The sequence below is a fragment of the Morone saxatilis genome, unplaced genomic scaffold, assembly GCF_004916995.1.
Source record: "Morone saxatilis isolate NCDOM2014 unplaced genomic scaffold, NCSU_SB_2.0 Contig3, whole genome shotgun sequence".
NCBI lineage: Eukaryota > Metazoa > Chordata > Actinopteri > Moronidae > Morone > Morone saxatilis.
The window spans coordinates 16,428,707-16,455,148 of NW_023339873.1; the positions used below are offsets into that span (position 1 = coordinate 16,428,707).

The 26,442-nt window shown below is 40.8% G+C and overlaps 2 protein-coding genes across 2 annotated transcripts in view; both read right to left on the reverse strand.

Moving 5' to 3' along the window:
- The window catches only part of tiam2a (TIAM Rac1 associated GEF 2a), a 96,290-nt gene extending 93,941 nt beyond the window's left edge, over positions 1 to 2,349 (reverse strand). The window contains exon 1 of the mRNA XM_035674761.1: positions 2,225 to 2,349. The gene's annotated coding sequence lies outside the window, so the exon portion shown is untranslated. The remainder of the gene's footprint in view (positions 1 to 2,224) is intronic.
- Positions 849 to 26,442, reverse strand: scaf8 (SR-related CTD-associated factor 8). Its single transcript, XM_035674765.1, has 21 exons — positions 26,307 to 26,442; positions 25,258 to 25,341; positions 10,299 to 10,343; positions 9,810 to 9,971; positions 9,337 to 9,493; positions 9,082 to 9,209; positions 8,740 to 8,916; positions 8,572 to 8,651; positions 8,326 to 8,446; positions 7,796 to 7,927; positions 7,545 to 7,654; positions 6,708 to 6,901; positions 6,502 to 6,602; positions 6,143 to 6,256; positions 5,797 to 5,953; positions 5,356 to 5,486; positions 4,950 to 5,091; positions 4,816 to 4,863; positions 4,462 to 4,686; positions 2,572 to 4,257; positions 849 to 2,453 (listed from the first exon to the last, which is right to left on the reverse strand). The coding sequence occupies exons 1-21, from the start codon at positions 26,334 to 26,336 to the stop codon at positions 2,239 to 2,241; spliced, it is 4,239 nt and encodes a 1,412-aa protein (XP_035530658.1). The 5' UTR covers positions 26,337 to 26,442; the 3' UTR covers positions 849 to 2,238.

The following is a 26,442-nucleotide window of genomic DNA, read 5'->3' on the forward strand; positions in this document are numbered from 1 at the left end:
GAGTTTTTCTGTGTATTAATGTTTGGATTAGCAGTCTAAGCTCAGGTGTAATTGAATGCATTATTGAGCACACCGAGCTGCCCATTGTTTTTCCTCTAAAAAGCGCTGAAACAGCACGAGTAGACACCATAATATAAACGCCTGTTTAAATAAATCCTCTAGCTTGTGTTTTCTGACACTAGCTGGGCTATAAATGAATATAGCTCCGTGCTAACGCATGCTGAGTAAGCACTACCTCCAGCTGTAGCAGCCGGGTCTCTGGCAGTGCGGGGTGGATATGGCGGGGGGGGGGGGGGGGGGTAAAGCGGTAGCCAGCATCCTTTCCTACTTCCTCCACATCTCCCTCATTTGTATATTCCCTCCTTACCCCCTTTGTTCTGTTGTAGTGCCAGATGGCTGCTTTTTCTATATAGGAACTGTCCCATGAGAAATGTGTCCTTTGCTTGGATTCAGCAAATCATTTTACTGCTTTAGTGGGAGGACATTTGGTAAATATCTACACCTTTATTGCTAGGTGTGAGGTACAGTATATTGCAGTGATTGACAGTGTGGAATTGACCTTTGTTCAGCATCTCAGGTCTCATGGGAGTTTTCCTCTGGATATAAGTATGTCATGGTCTCTACGCCTGAAACTAAAATAAGTATGTAAGAAAATGTCTACAGATGTTGTTGGATATGTGATACTCTCAATATGTCTCCGTCTCTTTACATTTGAACTGGTTTAAAGTACTAACGTGTCTGGTTAAAGTATTCAAGTTATCTCAGTTTGAGGCAGCAGTGATGAGGTGTGTGCAAGGGTTCATCTGATCGGCCTGAGTCAGGATTCACGACAGTAAGAGGGGTAAAAATCTGATGCACCTTCAACTTTTATTCAACATCACAACTCCTGTAGTAGACATTTGGTCTGAGAGAACAGCAAACTATGGATTTCTAGTAGGTCTCAACAGAAAAGCACTACAAGTATGAATTGAACAAGAGAGACAGTAAGGTTAAAACATGGCTACAGGCCTGCATGCACAGAACGATGGAGTATATAGACTTGTTCTAGGTGAGTGCTGTACAAACTGCCCAGCTACCATTCAAACGGTAGGCCGGTCAATTCTGCGCAGGTAGCATTGTGTTCATAGAGCTGTCTGAAACTGAGTTGCACGCACAGTCTGGTGTACATCACGCAGTAGTGTTGGGTAGCATCATGAACGACAAATCCATTCAAAAAAGGCACAATCCCATCCTCAACAGTCACCCAGCAAAAGCTTAGGGAAACATACAGGCTGAAGTCATCAGAAACTAAAAACTACAAGTCCCACGGTTGCATCCAACAAAGTGCTCTGTGGATGGATGTTATAGCAGCAACTTGAGTTACGAGAACATCAAATCGACTGATGTGACAGCACACAATGTGTACGAGTCTGTAAAGCAGTCTTAGTTTCCACTGGTCCTGGGTCAGAAAACAGTCCTAAAGCATGTGTTTTAAACAGACAAAGCATGTTTATTTCAAACTAAAACAATATGTACCCAACATCAGAACATCCCTGTTTTTTTTCTTCCCCCTGGCATGTAATTTTCTGTTTGTGTTCACTGTATAATTGGAAACAAATTACAGACATTTATTTTGGGGATACAACATTTTCATGTTTTCATATTAAAAATGTTCATTTTTCCCAATTATAAGCAGCTGTACTGGTCTCACTGTATGCAGGCTATTTGTTCTGCTTAGAAACAGAAAGCATTGTAGGACACCACAAAAGCATTCATTGAAAACTTTGCAGCAGCATTTTAAAAGAAGAGGAGACAGAAATGGAGCCAGCAACTGCTGTTTTCAAGTATTGTGTGTAACTGTATTCAATCCTTTGTCGAACAGACAGGATTTCTTACTCTCTTCCATAGGAAGGTCAAAGCTCATTTTCCCCCATATACAATTGAAACATTTTGGTAGGCAATTCAATAAAATCCGCCAAGCTTAGATTAATTAAAATGGGTGGGTTGGCATTACAACTTAAAAAAGGAAAAAGGAAATAAAACACAAACAAAATTGTCTATCAATATATCAGCTAACGAGCCTTCTATTTAAGTACACTGGTATTTGTGAGAGATAAAATCATTTGTTGTTGGTTATCAGACAATAACTGATGTGAGTCAGTATTCGCCATGTCCCGTGTGGTGGTGGTGGTTTGCTGACATGAGTACAGAGAAGAAGAGACAACTTTACAAAATGATCTTTTACCTACTGAGTGATGATTATGTCCCCTCAGTGTCTGTGACAGTGTCTACCACTGGCTGACTCGCAGCTTCCTCCATGGGCTCACTCTGTTCATTGTCTACGTCCTTAGGAGAGGCAAGCTCCTCCTGCTGCTCCGGTTCACTTTCAGGGTGCACAGAACTGGGGGAGGGCTCAGGAGAGGGCTCTGGGGAGGGCTCGGGGGAGGGCTCAAGGGAGGGCTCACAGGGGAAGGCTCGGCCGGAGGGCTCCAGGGGAGGGCGCTTTCGGGGAGGGAGCTCGGGGAGGCCTCAAGGGAGCGGGGCCTCAGGGCAGGGGCGAATCCGCGAGAGGCCTCCCAGGTGGGTCAGCACCAGTGCCTAACTGTCCATCCCAAGGTCCATTGACCCACTGGGGTTGGGGTGAGGAGGCTCGCTCTTGTGACTCCTCCTCATCCTTCTGTGGGCTTTCCTGCTCCTCCAGAGAGTGAGTTGTCTCTTCAGGGGGGCTGGCAGCTTGTGTAAAGGCCACAGGTGAGTCCTGGGATGAGGCGTCAACCAGCGGTGAGGCTTGGCTTGGGGTGTCACTGTCTGGGGAAACAGTGGTTCTGGAGGGGGATTGAGCTATGGGCTGGGATGGCGATTCTGTTTGTGGTGATGACTCTGCCTCGGTGGGAGCCTCAGTCAACGGGCTCTGACCCTTGCTGTCAGATGAGGGGTCGGGGGATTGGGCTGAGGGTGGTGACTGTGCCTGAGGAGTTGAGGATTCTGACTGGGGTTCAGGCACAGCTGCTTGGCTCTGTGATGGAGGTGGAGACTTTATCTGAACCTGAGGCAGCGGCTGACCCAGGAGAGAGGGCTTGGACTGAGCTTGAGGCAGGAGTGGGGACTGGAATCGTGGCTGAATCTGAGGGTTCAATTTGAGTGGTGAAAGGAGTTTACCTTGGTTCAGGGTCAGGTTGGGATTAAGAGGTGGAGTTGGAAGCAGAGGTGTCGGTAGAGGGAGAAGAGGTGTCCAGCCCCCACGTTCACGTTCCCTCTCGCGGTCTCTCTCTTTGTCGCGTTCTCGGTCGCGTTCGTGCTCTCTGGTGCGGTCTCGGCCTCGCTCCCTGTCTCTCTCCCTCTCGCGTTCCCGCTCTCTCTCGCGGCTGTGACGGTTACCGTTCATCTCCCTCCTGAAGTCAAAATCTCTTTCATCTCTGTCTCTTTGTCTGTCCCACGGGCGTCTTCGCTCGTCTAGGTCTTGATGTAGTTCACTGTCAAAAGGTGCTGTGGAACCACCACTACGGTTCCAGGCCTGTGCCCCTCCAACAGCTCCAGCATTTCCTGAAACTCCACTTGCTCCTCCTGTTGTCCCGGGACGGCTGTCAAAGCGGGTGGGGAAGTTCTGCCCAGGAGTGGGGCGCTCCTCCTGGAAGCCTTTTGGACCGACTGGGGCCTGTATGCCTGCTCGCATGCCATCTCGTTCATCAAAGTCCCCTCTGGTCTGGTTCCAGCGGTTATCAGGAGTGAAGCCTGCAAGAGCCTGTAGACGTCCCACTAGGCTGGTTCTGGCTGGCTGAGTCCCTGGGGTCTGGAGCAAAGGAGGCCTGCCTCCTCCACCACCTCCTGCTCCACCACCTCCAAGTGGCTCCCTATGCTCTAGTGGAGGGGTTCGCAGCAGGCCTGTGCTCTGCTTTTCCATTGGAGGGAAGCGGTAGTCCTGGTCTTTGCCCTCATCAGCGCCAGAGGAAGACTCGTCTTCTGTCTTGGAAACATTTTCATTGGTAAGATTGGGGGCCCTGTTGAAGGGGTCCAGCTGAGAGAAGGGAGCCCTGGCACGGGCTTGAGCCTGGAGGGCACTGTCGAGGAGGCCAGCAGCCTGCTGTGCAGGGCTCTGCTGCATGAGGAGTGGGAAGCGGGCGGCAGCCCCCGGTTGGAGGAGGTTAGGTCGCACATCAAGAGGCAGCAGTCCAGGCATCCTCTGTCCAGCCAGACCAGACTGATGCAGCGGGTGGGTGAGGGACGCTGTGGGGTGCATACCAAGGAGACCCATCCCACTGCGGACTGCATTCTGCATGCCTGGGGACAAAACACAATGACAGAAATAAATTAAAATTCCTCCAAATACAAGTAACTTTAATAACCACAAAATTAAAATAGAAAATACTCCGAGATACATTCAAAGTGTCCACCAGAAAAGAAAAAAACAATCCATTTCTATTGTATCTAAAATTCTTGGTCATCTAGTGTCTTTCATGCAAGAACACGTTAGCATTGCTTCACCTTGCAGTGTAAGCTCTGCAGCAGCATCCATACCCTCTGCAGACTGTGCTGCTTTCTCGTTGGTGGCTTGCTGAGTTTGGACTCCCACTGGGTTGAACATACCAGCTCCAGGGATGGCTGAAGCCATGAAGCTGCCAGGGATAGTGCTGGTTGGAGGGATCATTGCGCCGAATGGTGAATCTTTAACAGCTTCCTGGCCGCTTGCCACTGAAGGCTGCACTAGAGCTAAAGGGGGGTACAGGAGAAACGACATATTTAATCTAAGGTGATAAATTGCAACTAAATGCCTTGAAAGGACAAATCAATTTCAAAACTATACGCATGTATTATAAGGGTAGTGTGTCAAATACTCACAAGTAGTTACTGAGGCCATACCTGCTGCCTGTGCTGCCTGCATAAAACCTGCACAACAGAAAATCATTTTGTGTAAGCTTGTAAATTTCTGTATATTTGTATTTATATTTATATTAACAATTTGCATCAATTACCTGGCGGAGGCTGTGACGTATTAAAACCAGCTCTTATGAAGGGTGGTGGCGGCCCGTAGCCTGGTGGGGGTATGCCCATGCTGACAGGGAAGGTAGGAGGCACTAAACCTACTGCACTGGGAACAGCCTGGGCCACTGGCAGCTGGTGAGAGAGATATTAGAAAGCACATTTAAAATATGGCTAAGTTATTAGTGCAATGGTACACAAGTTCCAGACCATGTCCCAGTGACTTCTATCGAAGTGTTTGCAAAAACCAGCTAGTCTCTGGATCTTTGATGAGATAGTTCTACTTATTGAAAACAAAGATGTACTGTCACCACTGTCACCTGTTAAACCCTTTAGCTCTGGCAAATATACACGGTCTTTACATTATATCCAAAGATCGAGACAGACCCTCTTCAATACCTGTACAGGCATCATGGTGACCTGCTGGTTGTACGTCTCAGTCTGGGTGTTAGATACTGCTGTAGTCTCAACGCTTACTGGCTGACTTGTAACTTCCTTGGCTGGCTCTGCATTCTTGGCTGCTTCCCACTCTGCAGAAACAGACAAAAATATGAAAACAAAAGTTATAAACTCATCCAATTCTTTGTTTGGTTTAGCTGGGGGGGGGGAATTCACGATGGGATTTCTAAAAGGATTTTGGGTATTACCACCGCAAAACAAACAACTGAAAGAATGAGGTAGAAAACAAATCCAACTGGATGATCACAGTGCAAGAAGCGCCTGTGTTTGGATATCGGTCTGTGTTATGTTTTTATCGTGTGTACAAACTGGCTTGTGTGTTGTACTTAAACAAGTATTGCTACTGATTTAAAAGAAAGAAGTTAATGTGTTTCTTTTCACCATCGTTAACAGTCTCCTGGTCAATGATTCCTCCTTCAGCAAAACCATCCAAGTCATCCAGCTTCACCTTCTCCCAAGGTATGTAGGTGACACCTAGGTCCACATCCCAAAACTGCTTGTACTCCTGCTTTACTCCCTTGTTCAGAGCCCATGCAATCTGGATCAGATACACACACAGCCAAGGTCAAGAAACAGCCATTTTCATTTCTGGGTGCATACATGGATCTGTGTGCCTAGAAAGCTTGTCTCAGAGATTTCACCAATGGAGGTCAATGGAAAATTACATTAGAAGAAACCACAAGGAGAATGGGAACACAATCAATCAAATTATAAAGGTAATGCGTACCTTGATGATTTTGGAGCCAATCTTAAAGGAGCCGGTACTGAGTTTCTGGCGGGCGCGGTATGCATCCTGTCTATGGACCATACAAATGTAGGCACAGCCTCTGGGAGGGATCATCTGCAGAGAGACACATTTACATTGTATTACACAGGACATTGGAAGGTTAAATAACAAGATATGATCATACAGTGGACAAGAGATGAGACAAGAGATGTGTGTTTGATAAGAAATTTGGAAAAGAGAAAGTGTGTGTGAATGTATAGCATAGAGGAATGACAAAGAAAAAAAAAAAGGTTTTGGATATCAAAGAACTGGCTAACATGCTGTAAATACAGGGTTAGTAGGAGGAGAGGTCTACTTACGTTGATGGACTCAATCTGGCCAAACTCTTCAAATAAGTTGGTGAGGTCTTGCTGAGTGGCCTTTTTGTCCACCTGGCCCACCCACAGAGTTGTGCTGCAAACTAGGTATAGGTAGAGGGAAAGGCAATTATTACTCATCAGAAAAGCATCGACAGCAACTATGTAATTATTCTGAAACAAAGACTTTCACAATGACGTCCACTTACCACTTAGAGTCTTGGATCGTATGGGAGGCAGTCCTTTCTTCTGTCGCTCCTTCTCACGCTCTCTTGCCCGTCTTTCACTTGAGTAAGACCGCGATGACTTCCTCTTGCGATCTCTGGAGCGTGAACGTGAACGCTTGCGATGTTTACGTTTACGTGAGCCGGAGCGGGATCTGGACCTCCTCCTCTTGGGAGACCTACAGAGAGAAAACATCAAAACATTTGGAATTTTTTTCCAGACTGGCTTTTTGTGATACGTTTACTGTAACATCACAGACAGACTCCTTTTGAGCATCAACATCTGTTCGTTATTGCACTGAACATTTATCCACTTTGCAAGTGCAACACTGTAAGCTAGTACTTAGTGTTTGATATTAAAGGACTACAGCAACCTCATATTACAAGCTTGTATAAGCAATTAATTACCTCTTAATCCAGATTTGGTACACATATTGCTGATAAAAATGTGATGAATAAAAACAATCTAATCTAATGTGAGAGAAAGTAGTTCTACAAATGTAACTGTCTCCCTCAGAAAAGAGATTTCAATCTCAAGGGACTTCCTGGTTAAATAAAGGTTAAATACAAAAATATACACAGTAAGCTAGAAAGAGACATAAGGTGTATATTTCATTATCCTTTATACATAAACATCTTACAGTCAGAACCACTTCCATGCAGATATCTTGTCAAAGTACTGCATCAGGGCACAGTCAGCAATTTTCTAACAAGGTTAAAAGATCAAAGCTTCTTCACTCAAGAGACAATTCAGCAGTATACCAGGCACATTTATAAAAATCTGGCATAAAAGACGAGATTTCAGAAATAAGCGGGACTGACCTAGAGCGTGACCTTGACCGTGTTCGGGAGCGTGTGCTTACAATCTTCTTCTCCTCTGCTTCAAAGATCTCCTCCTCCATACCATCGGGACCCTCATCCAGATCCATATCCTAAAAGAACACACAGAAATAAAGTCATATAGTCACGTAGAATACTGCAGAAATTACTATCTGATGTAGGCCTATGGGTAAATAAATAAAACCAAGGTCAATGACTACTATTTCTGGTACTGGCCCACTGTCCAGGCATACCTGCTGTTGGTTGTCTATGGTGTCATCCAACTTGTTATCTGGTTCAGGAAGCTGTGCCTGGCTGCTGCTCTGTGCAGTTGCAACGGAGTTCTCTTGGCCAAAGATTGAGTCCTGCCCTTCTATGCTCATTGCCTGAAGAAAAAAAAGATGTACCTTTTATGTGTCTTTTAATAACAATGCATCTAAGCAGGCAAGTCTAGGTATATTTACCATGACTGATGAGAACATAACCATTTCATTTTCTTTGAAACAATGTGTGAGGGACATTCACAGTGTGGTGTCTGGGGATGAAGAGTTGTTACTTATAGGTCAATGGATGCTGGGGTATATGTGTGCAGTCCCTCTGGGCGAGTAACCACTGAATGTTCATTTGTAAAGCAACTTAAGGCTATTTACTATACAATATGGCTAACATAAAGCAACTTGGGAAGGAAAATTATTTATCTGTTAAACCAAAGCAAGCTTGAGCACACAGTCATAAAAAAAACAGTGGTAACAGTGATCTGTGTGTTTACAGTGTGTCTACATACCTTCTGTTGGTGCTGCTGGTGCTCTAAAAGCTGCTTCTGAAACTGCTCCAAGTTCTGCTGTTGTAGCTGCTCAGCCAGCTGATGGAAGAGGGAGCTGTTGATGGGCTCCGACACCATGGGCCTGAAAGTGGTCAGCAGCTCGGTTAGATCAGTGGAGGTGGTTAACACATTAAAAGGACTGTTGGTCACTATTAAGTTAGTTTTAGTTAGAAATAACAGTCAGACCATGAAACACACAAAACTCACAGTTGAGATGATGAGCTGTCCTTTTTAGATTCTTCACCACGTTCAGAATCATTCCCAAAATCAAAAGGACCCAGAAGCTTCTGCAAGTAACAAACAGCATACTCAAATTAGGAGGAATCAGATGAAGCAAGTAATAAGAAACTTCCAGTTTGCAGATTGCATCATCACCTTATTAAAAGAGGAGACCCTCTGCTCCAGGGGGTTGAGACTGTTGGCAGTAGCAGCGGCAGTGAGTTGAGCTGTCAGAGCTTGCAACTGCACCACCAGGCCAGCATCCAAGGCCTGCAGCAGGGACGGCTGGGGCTTCTGCTGCTGCATCTGTAGACTCTGTACCAGCTGCTGCAGCTGCAACAGGGCATAATATAGAGCATTTGACTCATTTCTAACAGCTACAGCTACACAAACTGCAGACCCTACTCATGCAAAAGGACACAGTATTGTTTTATTAGAGATAAAGGTTTATTATTAACCTATGACCAAACATTTGGGTCTAATTGAGTGTTTACTAACCTGTTGTCCTTGGGGACTCTGTAAGATCTGTGCCACAGCAGCCACAGTGTCTGTGTTGGTAATCTGGGAAGCCCAATCAGGCAGACCCTGGACAATGTTAGCTGGGGTGGCCGGGGTAGCTGGGGTGCCTGGACAGAGACAGAGGTGTTTTAATATGAACCATGAAGTAAGTGTATTCAACAGTAGTGTCAAACACGTTATCTGACCGCAGTTATCTGAGTGTATGGCTATCTACTTGTGTGTACTCTGACTGACCAGGTGTAGTGTTATTGACTGGGGCAGCACTGCTGGGCATGACTGGTGTGACACTGGGAGGGGGAATCCCTGCTGCCATGTCCAACAGAGGCTGGATGATGTCACTCTTGAAGACCGCATTCTTCTGCCACAGGTTCAGGACTCGCACTATCTTACTCTGGAGACAACAATAAAGACGACATCTGTGACATAATGGTAAAATGCAAAGAAATGTTCTGGGACAGGTGCAGCCTAAAAGGTTATGATAAGAGAAACTCTCAAGGCCCAAAAACAAGGGCATGATGCTTCAGATTTTTATTATTTCCTTTTCACTAGTTTATTAACAGTTCGTCATACATCCATGATATGATATATCTGTCCTACACACACTAAGTGAGCCACACATCAAGGGGTTTAACATCAACTCAGAAACGAGAACGAGAAAAATGAAAAGCCACATCTAGGAACACAAAGCCTATTAAAACCTGTCTGACCTTATCATCTGAAGGGCAGCGGTAGAGGTGCTGGAACGTTGCAATGATATTCTTGCTGAAGCGCGGTGCAAAAACATCCTTCTCCGTCCCAAACTGGTGTCGCGACTGTCTGACAATTGAGTCGATGACGTACAGCCCTGGAACTTTGTATTCTGGTTTGCACTGTTAATACAGGAACAAAGCTGGTGTTAGGATATTTTAATAACAGTGAAACAGTCTATGTTACGCTCTGGGTCCTTTTATGCATTTTTAAGATGAATGTATGTAGTATAATACACGTCAATAGATCTCAAACCATTTTTGCAACAACAATTGTTTAACAATTGTTAAGAGAACACACTAACATTGTTGCATTTATGCTGGAAATATAAACTATTAGGATCATCTTTCATGTCCTTAGTGACCGAATTAATTAGTAAATCAGTATGGTTTTACTCTCAACATTTTACTACGCTTAGCTGATAATCCTCTTTTTAAAATATGACTCACCTTCTGTATGAACTTCTCCACACTCTGGACAACATGTTTGTAGAACTGAAAGAGAAGCAAAGGAAAGCAAACATTTTGAGTAATTCTGAACAGCAGTATTTTAGAGCAGATAAAACTAAACCAGCAGGAGCTTTGGTCAATTTAATTAAAACCTGAAAAAGGAACAGAAAATACATGACTGGGATGAATGTTCGTTCTTTTTTTAAAACTCCAGTTGCTCCACCCACCCTTCTTAACACCACCGCCACCCAATACTGACAATAAAGACAGAGCGATAAGTGATGACAACTGCAGATTTGGCTGCAATGTAAAATTTACTGTAATATCATTTCATCTTCCATGTTTTATCCTCGTTTAGAGACAAGTCATTATTGCTAAAAGTAATTTGTCAATTCTAGAGGGTATGACAGAAAGATGCAAAGAATCTCAGTCCAAGTTAGAAAAACCAATAACTTTTCAAATAAGTTGTATAGTATATATTTCTCTACAAGTATAGAAGAATATATCTTTTATTATTATTTAAATATTTGGAATCCACATTGGACACTAACATTGGACACTTCTGCAGCTTTCAGAAAAATGTTAAAGAATGAGAACCAAAAAGAGGACATTACTTAAAATATCCAGTAGCCAGTTACAAAAGAAACAAAGTTTGCTTAGTGAGCTTTACTCACACAAGACTGTTTTTCTGACCATTGTGAATTAATATAGCTGAACAACACAAAACATTGTGCATCACAATTTTAATTCATTTATTCATTCAAGAACCTATTAAAAGATAATGTGACATTTGTTGGAGTCTGTACCAAATAAATGTTTCTGTTAAAGCTGGGGAACAAGATTGGGGGCATCTCTGCACCACTACAGTACTATTCTGACACACATTTTACCTTTATTAAAAACGACATCTGTGATTTGACTATTGCAATTGGCTATTTTGTCATTTCGAATAATTGTGCAACTGTACTAATTAAAAAACAAACATTCACCTGTATTTATGTAAGCTAACTGAACGACCAAAAATAACCAATAAACTTGGATGCATAATTCATGAGTATTCATTAGGATTGGACGGATTTATATATTTTCCCAACCGGCCTATTCACGCATGAATGTGCTGTGCCAGCCCCCCCCCATATCCGTTTTTCCTCTCACTCGTTCAACGATTATAGGCATAAAAAAAAAAAACTCTGGCGATGGACTCCAATCGCCCAACCCTAGTAGTCATACTGAAAAAGATGTAAGTTGTGTGCAGTAACGAAGGGTTAAAGTTTCATTATGTTGTTCAGTCTACAGTCAAGATTCAGTCCACATACTCTTTAGTCAAACAGGACACTTATCCTTGTAGGGCTGGAAACCTCTACTTTAATCTATACATGTGCAGACTCCGCTGTACTTGTTGAGTATGTTTGTACTGAAATTCAGAATAAATCAATCAAAAAAGGATAATACACATTTATGTACTTCATAGAGAGGCTCACTTAGAAGTGATAAGTGACTACTATACTAAAACTCCATTGTTGCACCTTTTTTACTACTGACACCTATGATGGAGGTCAAAGACGAGGCTTGATACATTTTTGTCTGGATAGTCTGGTCAGTATTTCTAAATCTACTTAATTCTCCACCTTATTTTAGTCTTGCTTTTCCCTATTCCACACATGCACGCCCACACCTCATCAAATACTGCCACTTGGTGAGTGGCCCTATGCTCAGCGGGTCTTATAAAATTGTCCAAAACCGCAAAATGCAACTTTCTCACCGGTGCTGTCATTTTCACAACAGATGAGTGGCGTGTGGAGGAAACCTGTTGTTAGTGACGTAGCATATCGATATAATCGAAACTAACGTGGTACCGAAAGCAGGTGCATTCACTGTGGTAACATATTCACCGTATACTAGTATACTATAATATTCTTAACGCAATACCAGAGAATGTCCCTCGCGATTGTCAGTAGACAGTAAAGGAGGGGGAGAGTTAATGGATCGAAAAAATATAAACTAAATAGCTGCTGAGGTCTTTGCACGCACACCTTTTTCCTGAGTTCAAAAATGTAATTAATTAAATTAATTTAGCGTCAATGGTAGATGAGAAAAGTCTTTGCTGCAGCTTCATACATAAATACATAGGCACTGAGACAACCGAAAGACTAGACATTTACCCTTTTCATACATACAACAGAAAACTAATGGTTGTGCAGCCTTCTTTTCAAATCCATATCTGATACCTAGAAGGACTTTGACCAAAATGGCTGACACTATGTATTTAGATTTAAGCTAATTCAATGATAATCACACCAATTTATGTGGACTGGTGTGGAACAAATCAAGTTCTACAATCAGCCAGTAGATGGAGTCAAAGTACAGCAGATTGAGCAGCTAGACTTCATGGATCACCACAGGGACCAAATAGAGGTAAATGGTCATTTCGGTTAAATACATTTTAAAAGCGAGAGATGAAAAGTCTGTCAAGCAACTGCATGCATGCTCACAATATATTGTGTAAGCCCATACAAGGCAATGAGGTGTTAGTGTCTAAATCAGTAAATGAATACCATTTAAAAAAAAAAAGTTTTTTCAAAAACTAAAAAGACTTGGGAAATGTGTTATCAGTGAGTTGTGCAAGGAAACTATTTCTTCAAAAAATCCCCATGTCAAATAAATTCTATATAAGCACAACTAAAACACAACAATAATAACCTTGAACTATACACAGTCATGGATAACAGATGAGCTCGACCTAGAGCATGACAAATGTTCAGGTCAGAACACTGGTGGCAGAATACAACTGCAAAAATAGTTGGACTACTCTCAAGACTAAGACCACTGAATCAAACATAAAGTGTACAAACAATGAAAGCATTGCCATAAACTGGGTGTGTATATAGTAAGGCTTGTAGTGGGTTAAAATCAACAGTGTTATATTGATTTATGTGGAGACACCATTTGGAATATAATATTGGGAATAAAGGGTTCCACTGGACCCGCAAACTTGCCAGTAAGCAGTAGTCCTACTAAAGCTGAGAAGAGATCAATAACTCAAGAAAAGACAGATGCCTTCTTTAAAGAACCCAACTCAAAGACAACATTAGCAACGTGTGCCTCAAATAAGTAGGAAGTGAACCCATCTAAACACAAAATAGGACTGAAGACTATCAGTAGTCCCAGTTAGCCTATTACGATTCAATATTTAACAATGACCAATATTTACAGGCAAAACATGTCAGCATGACAACGACAACAGGACACACACACACACACAAAACTGAAACGCTCTCGGGTGGATTTGAAGGCGCGGATGACTGAGACGAACCGCATCGCAGACGTTTTCGGGGTAACACCCTATTTGAACTGTCAGTGTATGGGTAGAACAACTGTCTTTTTTTGTTCTTCACAGAGTTGTCCCTCTTTATCATCTTTACAATTACATACTCCTGAGGTGACTGGATTAACCAACTAACTGCTGCCACTTACAATGGGTCTTGGCTATACAGTATCAATAATCATGATGACAGATATCATCAATAAATGTAGAAGCTAACAACCCACTTTAGATAACTAACCGGCTAGGTAGTTAGGATGTGTAGCTTCTTTTAGCCATATAAAAGGAGAGATAAGCTGCTGTGACTGTGTACTATGATTATTTACAGGCAGGGTGCATGAAATTGGCTGAGAGGTAAAGAGGCGGTGACTAGTGACAACAGCACTGTCATGAAAAGCCCACATTGTGAAATAAACTGACAGATGAGACAAAATGCCATCATGAAATAAAAACAGACTTTTGAAAGGGAGTATTTTAGTAGAAGAAATTCTGTGACATCAAAATAAACCAAAATAATAGTTTAAAAATAATTTACCTAACCCAATCAAAATGCTGATGAGGAAAGAACTTGTTGAAAGAGGAGTTGGTCTATGATTGATGAAACTGGCACTGCCTTTCTTTTAGTAAGCTAGCTTTGTTTCAAATAAAGTCAAATTGTGAGATTGCAGACCTTAAACATACAGTAACCTTACTGAGCACAGGCACACCTACCTCACACAACAAACATGCTCATACACTTGCTGCTGCAGTGTGAACCCGTCGCTAGGCAACTGATGTGGCATACTGCAGAGCCTGATTGAGTGTGCAAGGGATAAGAACAACTTTGCAACATTTACTGTGAATGATTTTTGAAGTATATTTGACAAATAATTAGATCGATTCCCACTCAGCAGTGCTTTCAGCCTTTTGACCCCTGTACCTATAAGCTACCTTATATGAACTTATGGTACATTTAAGTGACTTATGGCCAACTGGAAAGGGAAAAAGTCCATAGAATGAAAAAAAAGCACACATTACAGGCCAAACTACATCACAGGGTTTGTGGGATCAACCAAACAACTGAGCATCTCCCTTATCTGAAGACTGGGCTCATTTGTGATTTTTTTATGTTAAGTCCACCCACAGCACCGCTATTAGTTTAAATAACTGGGAATTTAAAAACTCACATTGGGTTTAAACCAGTTGGCAAACGTTATTTGTAGGAGTGTAAAGGTATGTGCCTCAGTTTTGGGGTCACTGCTCAGTACGTTTTTTGGGACAGCAGGGAACGCAAAATAATGTAGAAAATAACTTTTGTCATTTGTTTTTAAAAAAGTTAACTTTTACCAGTAACTTATTATTTCTGTTCAATTCTTACTGTAAGAGTTAACACGTTCAAATACGGGCATATTGTAAATTGAAAAATTGTAATAGAAAAATGTATAATAATGCTCCATCGTAAGACAACTGTAGCTTATAGATAGATATACTTTATTGATCCCAAGCTGGGAAATTGCAGAATGCAATTGTTCTTTAATTGTTCTATGCTTGTTCATACACGGCCGACACAACGGACGTATTAAAATGCACAGGTGAAGGGCACAGTGTAGTGGGACGAGTATGTCTGCATATCCACAGCGACAAACCCTTGATAGCATTAGTTGTTACTTTGAAACGATTTGGGTCTTTAGTGAGAGGTTGCCAGTCTGTTTTTGTCATCATCAATCATCACGGGTGATGTAGTTGTAAATGATGTGTTTGAAGTGTTTCCACAGACACACCCGACTTCAGCTGAGCAACGTTGGCATACAGTTTGACACTAATCGCTGCCCATTGAGCTTTACTAACCTGGCTAGCTGAAAGTCAACAACTAGTGCACTGCAGTGCCAAAACCTCCCAGGTAAAACTCACGCTCTAGAAATTCTGTTTAGCTTGTGCAAGTAGTAGATATAAATAGGCTGTTTTGACAGTAATTGTCAAATTGACAACCCAACCCGGGGCAGTGACATACTGAAAACTAACGGCTCTGGACAAATAAACATACCATTAACCCTTAGGTCTTCAACATAACTAGCTGGTCAGAAATATTATTATACAATAATCGATACATCATTTGTAAAAAACAAAAAAACATTACATCTAGGAGTGGTGTGTTGAACAAAGAGAAATTGAGAATGCTAAACATTTAACAGAACATCAAATGCAATAAGCAGCATGTTCATTGGAAAGCTTGATTTCATTCTCAATTTGAGTTGTGACCTATATGCACAGCAGCCTCAACAACAGCCCAACAGTTCTTCATCTCTGAATGCTAAAGGAAGCATGTTTCTAATTGGGGGATACTGATCCATACAAATGAGTCTTGTTGGTTAGAGTACTATTACCATTCATTGTGACTATGTTTAAAAAAAACAAAAAAAACAAAAATGGATTGAGAAACCAATCAGCACACTGATACCTTATTGTCAATTTAGTCAACAGATTACTCAACTGAATTCAGCATGGCGTGATAACCATGGATTATTTGTATTTTATTCAGAAACACTGATGACTATTAGGGGCGCCCCCTGATAACTCAACCGTTAGTCAATGGGAGGATCTTAGTTGGCTCACTTTTTATTAGTCGGACCAGTTGCAGAAAGCAAAACTGTTTGGGAGTGGCGCTTTGTCACCAGGACTGTTTGTGCATGTGCTAACTGTATTAGCTGCCAGCAGCTACTTAGCAGTCCCATTAGCTGTCTCTGAGCTCAAAGGACTGAGGAGGTTTGTTTACACTATGAGCATAGGACCTAGCATAGCACTGTTATGCATCATCCACCGTGTTTACAACTCCACAAGTATTTGTTTTTTGTTAAGTTGGAAGTTTTTTGTTCAAGTGCTATGGATTTGTTGAAATAAATTAACAAAATGTTCAGTGTCCTTACTGGTTGATACATATTCAGAATCATATCTGCATTTGCCAGAGCATTGTACCAGTTAAAATATAGATATATGTATTTAAATAATGAAATTAATATCATAAACATGAGACAACTAGTCAACTAATTAACTGGGAAAATCTTTCATCGGGGTCAGTCCTAATTTCTATGTTGTTGGTGTAAATTGAAAATCTAAGAGACCATAAAAATGCATGATGATTTATATGATGTGATGATTTTTTTTTTCACGGACTGGTATTGACTATATTGAACTATATTGAACTGATTCTAACAAATTTGAAAAAGCAGCTTCGATGCAGGCATTGTTGCATGTTTCTTGATGCATTGCTTTAATAATGTACTTGAAGTGTGCACTGTGCAACTGTATTAGGGAAATTCAACTACCGGATCAGGACTCGGTATCTGCAAATATATGAAATGACTGATAAAATCGGGGGCAAAAGAAAAAAGAAAAAACAAAACTTGATCTCAATCAAGCAGTTGCAGGGACATGCCTGGGTATAGGTCTAATCAGGCATAGTAAGTGAAAACACCTATGTGAATGTGCTATAGGTGAGGGCCACACATTTGTATTACATTAGTCAGATAGGCTTTAAGGACTAGGCCAAAGAACCCTGCTATATTGTGGGGAGGGCTATGTGGATAGATAGGTAGATATTTCTACTGGAAAACAACAGAAATTACAAGCGTTTTTAAAACCATGTCTAATTTAAAAAATATTTTTTGCAACTAACAGTCGCCTCTTTCTTCACCCCCCCCCCACAGGTGCTTTCAATTAATCTGGCTGATTAAGCCTCTGCTCAGGCTGAAGGTGGGTGGTCCCCAGACATCATGCACTAGTAAGAATAATAAGCTGAGCCATCATCCAAACAGACATTTTGATTTGTCATAGTATGAAAGCACAGGCGTAACATTAACAATGGCTTTGTTCTATTGAAGTTTTTCACTGTGTGGAAAGGCCCACACAGTCCTGAGACATGGTCTGATCAACCTAAATAAGTGAGAACACCTGTGTGGGTGTACGATGGGTTTGCACCACCTATTAGTTCCTGTTATTGCTTTTTTTTCATGGACATAGGAAGTCACTGACATTTATGTTATGGTACAAAACTACTACAAACAAAGATCTACAAAGTTCCAGGGAAAAATCTTAAAAATCATGCAGTATTTTTACGTGTATTTATTCATTCACTTATTTACTTTTAAGGACTCCGTTTATAATCAGGTTTTGGCTGACCCAAACTGTTGCCAATGTGATCGATTTCCAACTCAGTATTCAAATGCTGTCGTTTTAAAAGGCTGATCCCACAGTATTTCCCACACAGATCTTACTTCCACGGCACACAATATTTTACAAGGATGGACCAAAATATGAGGTAACAGATTCAGTACAAAGTTGATCTTAAACTTTTCCATAGGCTACATCGTTAACAACAAGCCTCTTTCACACGCATCTCACTTGCTGTTGTGAAAACAGAATTGCAGGGGAAAAATCCAAATCGTGACTTATTCTGCTACTTTATAAAACATAAAACTAAAGGCAGGCAGGTAGGGAGAGAAACAAAAGCAGAAAGAGACATGGTGGGGCACGCCGTTGTGTGTGTAGCCTCAGAGCTGTGCAGAGACACACACAGAGGTGCAGGTATGTGCGTGTATGAAGGAAAGAGGAGCAGAGTGAGCAGATTGAGCAGATTGAAGCAGTCTGTGAGTAAACACTAGCAAAAAGCTTGCTTTGGATTCCTAGCTCATCAACCCCTTTTCCATGCTGTCCTAAACAAGCAGGAGACACGACTTTGGGATGCAAGGGAAGATCAAATTCTCAGCCTCTATTTGAGTGCGTCTTAAGAGCTACATTTAATAGATTACCACACAGACAGCAAGTAATAGTCAATCATCAATAATTGCTCTCACAAATATAGACAACACAAGCCATGTGGCTTTTTAAGTTTTGCCAAATGGCATAAGAAAAAGGGACAGTTGTCCCTCAACCCTGCAGACAGCTGCTGCAGTAATACTGCTGCTGGTACTGTCATGGCTGCCATTACCCTTTATTAATCCGGTAGCAAATCAAGTATATTCAATTACATTTTTTTGTATAGCATGAAATCATAAAGGTTCTCTCGGGATACTTTTCAAACAAAGCAGGTCTAGATTGTACTTAGAAAATGATTTCTCCTCATATCTGGAAATTAACCAACTGCTTATTTTAAAAGAAATAGGTGCTTCTCATGTACATTGAACCTACATTTAGGTTACATTCATCTTATTTTACATATCAGTCACAGACTGTTTACATATAGGTCTACATAATAATGGTTGTTACCAAAAGTGGTGTGTATTGGGACAAGAGACTTAGTCCCAAAATATGATTAAACATACTAATAATACAGAGGAAATTAGAAACCAAGGGCTCTAATAAAAATCTCTCTTTAATTGAGCTTGTATGTATGTTTCTTGTAAATTAAACAAGGCAGAGGAGTGCTAATCTTAGAATCACTGACCAAGTCCCTTTAATCATATCTAAAATTATGAAAAAGAGAGAACTGATCCTAGATTAGCTCTCATACTGTGACACTTCTTCTACACATTCTAGTCACTGTGTGCCACAGTTGTCTTACTATTGAGGGTTTCAAATCAAAGATAAAGACTGAATGTCCTTTAAATTCCACTAAGTGGATCTTAGTTATTCCAACAATATGGAATTTGATCAAATGCACAAACTAGTCAGTGAAGTTACAAGTATAAATCCTAACTTATCGCATTTTACTTTGCAAATTCACACTATAAAGCCATTAAGTGGGCGAAAAATGGTGTCTGTAAAGTCCCTCATTGTAGTTTAATATTTAGACATCCTTCTGTAATCATCTATTTGATATTTGAATTATTTTATAAAACTGCATACTATTTAACATTTTCTCATTTGTGTTGTCTTGCTAGCTCAACTCTTATTTGGGGCATTCGATACCTTAATAAACATGTAGTCTGACACATTTCACAACTATCCGTCAAAAAATAAATAAATAAAAAACAGCACTGACAGGTACTGCTGTAAAATTACTGTAAAATTAAAGTACCGTTTACAAGACTGTTATCAAACCCCTGCTCTGTCAGTTTATGAAAAAGGAGGAAGATGCTAGAGTTGCTCAATTATGGCAAAAATCATAACTATGATTATTTTCGTCAATATTGAGATAACGGTTATTTAACACGATTACTTATTGACTTTGGAAACATCATGCATTTACTGTCTTTTTAACCGTGGATTTTCTTGAACTTTAAATAGAATTTTACTAAAAAAACAAAAAAAAAACAAAAAAACATTGTAAGTTCACTGTATATATGTATGTGTGTGCCATGGGATATCTTCAGTGTTGGTCGACATAAGAATGAAGTGGAAGAGAGAGCGATGGTAGCGGAAAAGCCATCAGAGAAATAGTTATTTTCTAATCGTTTAACACCGGCTACATTCCCACACAATAAGTTTAGGTGGGGAGGGGTGACAATCTACCGCTGTGAAGGAAAGAGGTGCGAAATTTAATGTGGAAATAATTCTGACAATAGTCTTGATTATGTTATTTTCATTATCGTTGAAAGCCAATATTCTAATTGAATTCTTATTATTTCGCCTTGCCCTAGAAGACGCATACAATACAGACAACGGACCAGACACAAAACATGCAAAAAGAAAAGGCCGTCATCTTCAGCTGAAAAGCTGTTAATAGGCTCTGCAACTGCGGCCCAGCAGAATAGTTTACTGGAGTCAGTCGCAGTGTACTAGGACTGTCACTTTTATTCAAAATGTAAAAGTTCTTTCGAACGCGGCTCTTTTTGTAAGTGTAATGGCCTGATTCAAATTCAAAATTTACAGTCCATAAGCACAACAGACCATTGGAAGCAGTTTGCACTCTATCAGATTGACCTACGGCTTACCTGTCAGTAAACCAAGCTAGCAATGTTCGGTTGTTTAATACAAAAATGGAGGAGCATGCAAAGCCTAGAGCAAAGCAGTCCTAAACAGACAATCGCAAATGCTCTGAGAAGCAGTGTGCTTCTGTCGACTCTGTACAAAGCAGCTGCCTAACTTTAACGACAACAAAGCTGCATATTCATTTTTTAATGTTAAGTTTGCCAACCAAGGGATGCAGTGGAGCAGGCAACGTCAAACGTACAACCTCTGACTGTTACTATTCGTAACACCATTACCATTATACCACCATCTTACACCATTACAGATAAGATAGCAAGGTTTATATGCAATGATATGCAGATGTGTGGCCACTCAAATGTCCTTTCCTATAGTATAGATGTTACGTTATGTTTTCACATGCGTTGTCATACATTTGTACTGTGTTTTGAGATTTTTTTTTATTCATTTGAATGTCATTGCAGATTTTTTTTTAAGTGACAGCCTTACTGTGTAGATGTCAGCCCAGTAGAGTTAATCTAATAGCTGTAGAATAATTCAGAGCATCAACAATTATTACTATTGCAGTGAACACTAAGGCTGTAGCGATACACTAATCTCACGATACGATACACGATATTATATTTTGGTGACATCTTGTGAGTGTTCCAATTGGATTGAATTAAATTGAACTGAAAATGAAAGCATCAATTACACAATACATGGGCTCTGACTGGACAGAGAGTCTACAGGCTTGCAAATGCTGGACCAAAATGAATTCAAAGATGTGGTGCAGAAAATCTAAGTTTTTGTGCTTACTGAGTGCAAACTGCGTAGCTACAAGCTTTCTGAGAAGTACAATAAAGTGCCACTATTACAATGAACAACTGGCGCAGTTTTTCTCCTAGCGCTTACTGTTACAACTGTACATCTCCCTGCATTTTAGCTTAATCTGGTTTTTATGTTAGCTTATTTTACTCTAAACCTTATTACTTCCCACCGTATGCAACTGTTGCAAGTAATTCCCTCGAGATAAATAAAGCTCTTAATTGAATCAAAAAAGTGCAGCAAGTGCCTGTTCGAACAGATTCTTTGAAAACTAACAATGATGAGTACAGTCTAAAGCCACAGGTACAGTAAAAACATAGATAACCATGGACTTACTCCAAAAACACCAAATAATCAAGTCACTAAGAACACATTTAAACATAACTTCAAATGCCCCGTCTTAACCGAGTAGTTTAAGGCAAGGAAGAGGAAGACGTCTGTGTAAAGGGAGTATCTAGACGGGTAACTTGCTAAGAAAGCTCTACAGCGACACTAGGGCTGGCTGACCTAACACTCTTCCTGCAAAGCGAAACGGGGGAACAGGCAGCGAGCAGAAAGTGCAGCGGAACACGGGGGATTTGAAATGGACTTAATGTATCATACTCTTGGCTGAAAAATCGAATACTTTCTGGGGAAACAAAATAATCGATACAATATCGCAAGAATCGACAAAAATTGCTCACGCCCTGACCTGCAACACAGAATCTAAAAGGTCATCCTGTTAACCCTTGCTGTCTCAGGTGAGGCAGTGGAGGCAAAGCAATTCAACGGGAACCACATCAATTGTACAATATATTTTAGGATTTACAATTAGGAATTACATGTTAGTTCTTATTGATTCAAACTCAAAGTGAGAGCCCTAATTTGTTGGTAAAATCAAAACCTCAATAGCGTCTTAAAAAGACCTGATCAACAGCTTAGACATCTTCAGCTATTTTTATACCATATGTGACAACATCAGAAATACAGCCACACTGTGTGCAGAAGACATGAATCGCTGCTTATGAAAATACCGTGTATTTATGTGATGTCTGTTATGTTGAAGATGAATGCTGAATTACTCAAACTGCGTGTTCAAGCAGCAATTTCAATCCAACCCAGAGGTGAGCATTTTATAAAATCAATCACCAGTGGCAACTCCTGAATTTAAACCCCTTACACCAACTAATGACTGCTCAAGCTGCATCAATATGCAGCAGGAAGAGAAACAGAAAATGTTCTGATTTGACTAACAAGAAAGAAAGGTGCACCAACTACACCACAACATGAATATTGTCATCAGACAATTCAAGAAGAAAATTAACTAGATTGCACCTTCAACTGCCAACACAATCAAGAGCTCAAAGCCAAAAAAAGTACAGCCCACAACAGTGGCAGCAAAAACCCCGCTTCTCTGGGTGTGTGGGAGCAAATTAAGTTTAAATGATTTTAGTCTTCTTCCATCTTCCTTGTGAAACAACCCATACTCCTACCTAAGCTGGTTAGGGATTCTCTTATCTCTTTGTAACTCTCTCCACCCCATCCTCCTGCTTCACTTTCAGTGCTTTGGGGGAGCTGGGAGAGCTGCTGAGGGAAGGGGAAACGGGTGTTATTCACAAGCAACAAGGCACAGCAACACCAAAACAACAGCAGTTCCTTCAGAGTACAAACAGGACAAGGAAACACATTATCAGAAGATTTATCATTAAGGACAGGTTCCCTGGACCTGTGCATTCAGGCCTTAAAGTCTTCAATTACACATGTTGTAGGAGTAATAATAACAATAATAATAATAATACTAATAATAAGATTTTTAGAAGAAAAAATATATTCACTCCCTGGCCTGTATCCCTTCAGCATCTCAGAGAAAAATGCTGAGCAGTTTTGCATTTTAGGTGAACTACAACCACAGATGTTCATAGGGACTTTGTTGATCAGCCTTTTTCCCTGAGAGGCTTTTAATAGGCCCAGGAAAACAGCCTTTAGTGCAATGTAAGCATAGGAGACAACTGCAAAAAGGGTCTTTATGGCAAAATAAAGACAAATTCTAATATTGCACTCACTGCCAAGCCAGGATTTCACTAAAATGTTTTTATTGCAGGTGAGCGCAATATCAGAAGCCCCAAACAAAACAGATCTTCTGAGGTGGGCCTGTAATAAAATCACTTTGACCATCCTTTTAAACACACCCTATTTATATCACTGCTTAAAAGAACTTAGCAAACAATGTTGTGCATTAAAAAATTTCTAGGTGCCTACAAATAATCAAGTTAAGGCTCATATATTGTGAGCCGATGGTGGGGTTTCCTCTGTTTGTTGTTACTGTTTAAAGTGCAAATGATGGATGCTGTAAGGTAAGGCTGTTGAACAGGATGTCGACAAAAAATGCATTTCAGGAGCGTTTTTCAGTCCTCCTCTGTGTAACAGCTGTCTGGCGGAACAGATAGGCTTCTATTTTAATCAATACAGCTGTCTACACAGAACAACTTATGGCGCACATTTCTCTCGATTGCGACCCCAATCATTTCTTTTTAGGCTTCAAGTCTTTTTCTACTGGTTTACGAACGGAACTGCAATGTTTGTGTATACGTGCTAATAAAACATGGGTGACCACACAGCTGTACTGTGGCTGTGAAGTGTAGACTGAAGCCGCTGCTGTGTAGACACTATTAAAATACTTGCAAATGTTCTGTGTTAAGTCAACTAATTTTATAACACAGTCTCACTCGCATGTACAAACAATTCCACTATTTTTTTTTGTCTGTGTAGATAGACTGCATCAACCAGCTGTAACATAACACTGAGCCTGTCATATGGCTTCCAATAAAAGCAGAAGGGACGTCCAACTCTATTAACTCATTAATGTTATAGAAACATCTCTACTTTCCTTACTATTAAAAAAAGGCCTATTAGTATAACTAAAGCTAATGACTTTGAACTTGGGCTAAATGTTCCAATTATTTGCAATGATTGAAAATACAAAGCTTTTTTTATTAAAAGGTCCACTGTGTAGGATTTACTGGCATCTAGCGGTGTATTTGACGACCTGGGAATGAGAACAGGCTGTGGAGTGTGTAGGACAAACTATGGTGGCTGCGAAACTCGGGAAAAACGCAAAATGCACTATTTACTGCCAGTGTTTGGTCTGTCCATTCTGGGCTACTGTAGAAACATGCAGGTTCAACATGACGGACTGCATGAAGGTGACTCGTGGCATATGTAACGAAAGGTAACGAAAACACAACGACCCATACACATGAGTCTGTCAACACCCCTACATGTTTTTGTCCTTAACCGTCCACTGCATAGTCAATATGGAGTCCCAAAGGCTCTCAATAGTGTTGCAGCCCTCTAACTCATGCTGTTAATTAGTTAACTAATTCTTGTTGATGGGGTCTGCTCAAGGTTGTCCCCATGTGGAAATTCGGAATCAGCAAAAAAGTGCAGTACACAGGCTCATATGCATCGTGCTTCTTAGGTACACACTTTTTAAAAGGTATATGTGAAAGGATGTAGTCTCCCAAAGAGCTTATACGTGTCCTTCACAGTCTAAGACAAGACTACGTAACAGAATAATTTATTTCAGTCCAGAGTCTACATTTGCATTTTTTATTTTTAAGAATTTGCCTTTGCTCCTACGTTAGCCGAGTTTAGTCTTTTGGATTTTATTAACTGCCTTTATGTAATAAAATAGTATTTAGATGTTAAAAATCTGTTTTGCATTAAACAAGTAAGTTTGTGGCTGGAACAGACAAATCTTTGTTATCCTTGTAAAAACCTGTAAACCTTTAATTTTATGGGGCCTTAAATCGTAACATTTTATATATAAAAAATGGAAGTAGACCTACCCTCTCGAGTAATTTTACCCGTATTTATACATAAAAATGTGTAAACCCATGCTCATAGCTGGGTGGTTATGTATTGATTTAACATAAGAATTGGAGAGCATTTCCCTTACATTTCACTGACCCCCATTACCTGCCTCATCCTCTAACACTACATACTTACTTTTATAGCCTTGATTCCAGACTTGGTGATCTGGGTCATCTTGGCCTTGGAGATGGGCGGCTTGTACTCGTTCAATGAGTACAACTGGAAATTAAAACGAGACAACAGAGAACATCTTTTGTCATATAATGCAACTACTAAAACACAACGTTAATAGTCATTCAATGCCTATATGAACAAGCATCACCCCTTCTCGTCTGCACCTGTGTTAAGCATCCAGCAAAACCTTCACTTGGGGTATGTTTTGTGGTCAGTAGAGCCAATTTCTAACTGACACGATGTAACGTTAGTGGGCTTGCCTCTGACTCAGGCGATTTGTTTTGATACTAATATTAAAAAAATAAATAACCATTCAACAATTGAATTGCAGTCAACAGTGAAATCCAGTTGGTATTAGTAGTTAATTGTGAGTGGTTAGAGAGGTTAGCATTTACACCGACTATGTCAAAGGACAGACTGACTTTAGTGTCAATGCAGACAAATGGTTGCGCTACTAGTTAGCTTTGATAGCTAGCGGGTAACCTAGCTGTCTAAATGTGCTGGGTTACCTCAAGTAATTTATATCCTGTGTGATTATATACCAGTATGCTAACGCCACTTGGGTCAGAATCCCACTGCAATAATTAAATGGCAAAAGTGGCAGCGAGTGCGAGGTATTTTTCCCACGTCCATGTTAGTTAGTTAGCTAACCAAGTTATCACGCAACTGAGGCGGGTTTGCTAACTTGTGGCTAGCTGGCTAGTTAACGTTAGCACCAGTGTGTGGAAAATGTTCGCTCGCAGACTTAATCTCAACCTTACACGGCGTGTGTTAGGTTGAGGAGACACATTGTCCTCACAGCTATCGTCCGGACAGATAAGATGAATCACACAGTAAATGACTTGACGTTATCGCTGTATTGTTGTGCACAGACAGCGGCCTTCCTTGTGTGAGACTGCCCTCCTCTCCCTTTCTGCTACTTGATGCTAACGTTAGCCACCGCGAATATGAACTACACAACATTTTCTACTCTCAATGTGTTCAGAATTGTGCAAGGGATTCAAACAAACCTCATTGTTAAAGGCTTTGACGGCCTCCATAGTGTTGTATTTCGGCTCGCAGGTGACTGTAAATATTTACAGATATCTCCTCAATAACCGGTTTGAGACATGCATGCTCGACGTTTGGTGAGATGGAGGAGACTGC

Excerpts from the sequence above, each read along its gene's own strand:
- scaf8 (XM_035674765.1), bottom strand. The coding sequence starts at position 26,336 with ATGGAGGCCGTCAAAGCCTTTAACAATGAG. Across the intron at positions 8,652-8,739 it reads GGGTCTCCTCTTTTAATAAG|AAGCTTCTGGGTCCTTTTGA; the intron begins GTGATGATGCAA and ends TGTTACTTGCAG. Across the intron at positions 4,687-4,815 it reads TATGGCCTCAGTAACTACTT|CTCTAGTGCAGCCTTCAGTG; the intron begins GTGAGTATTTGA and ends ACCCCCCTTTAG.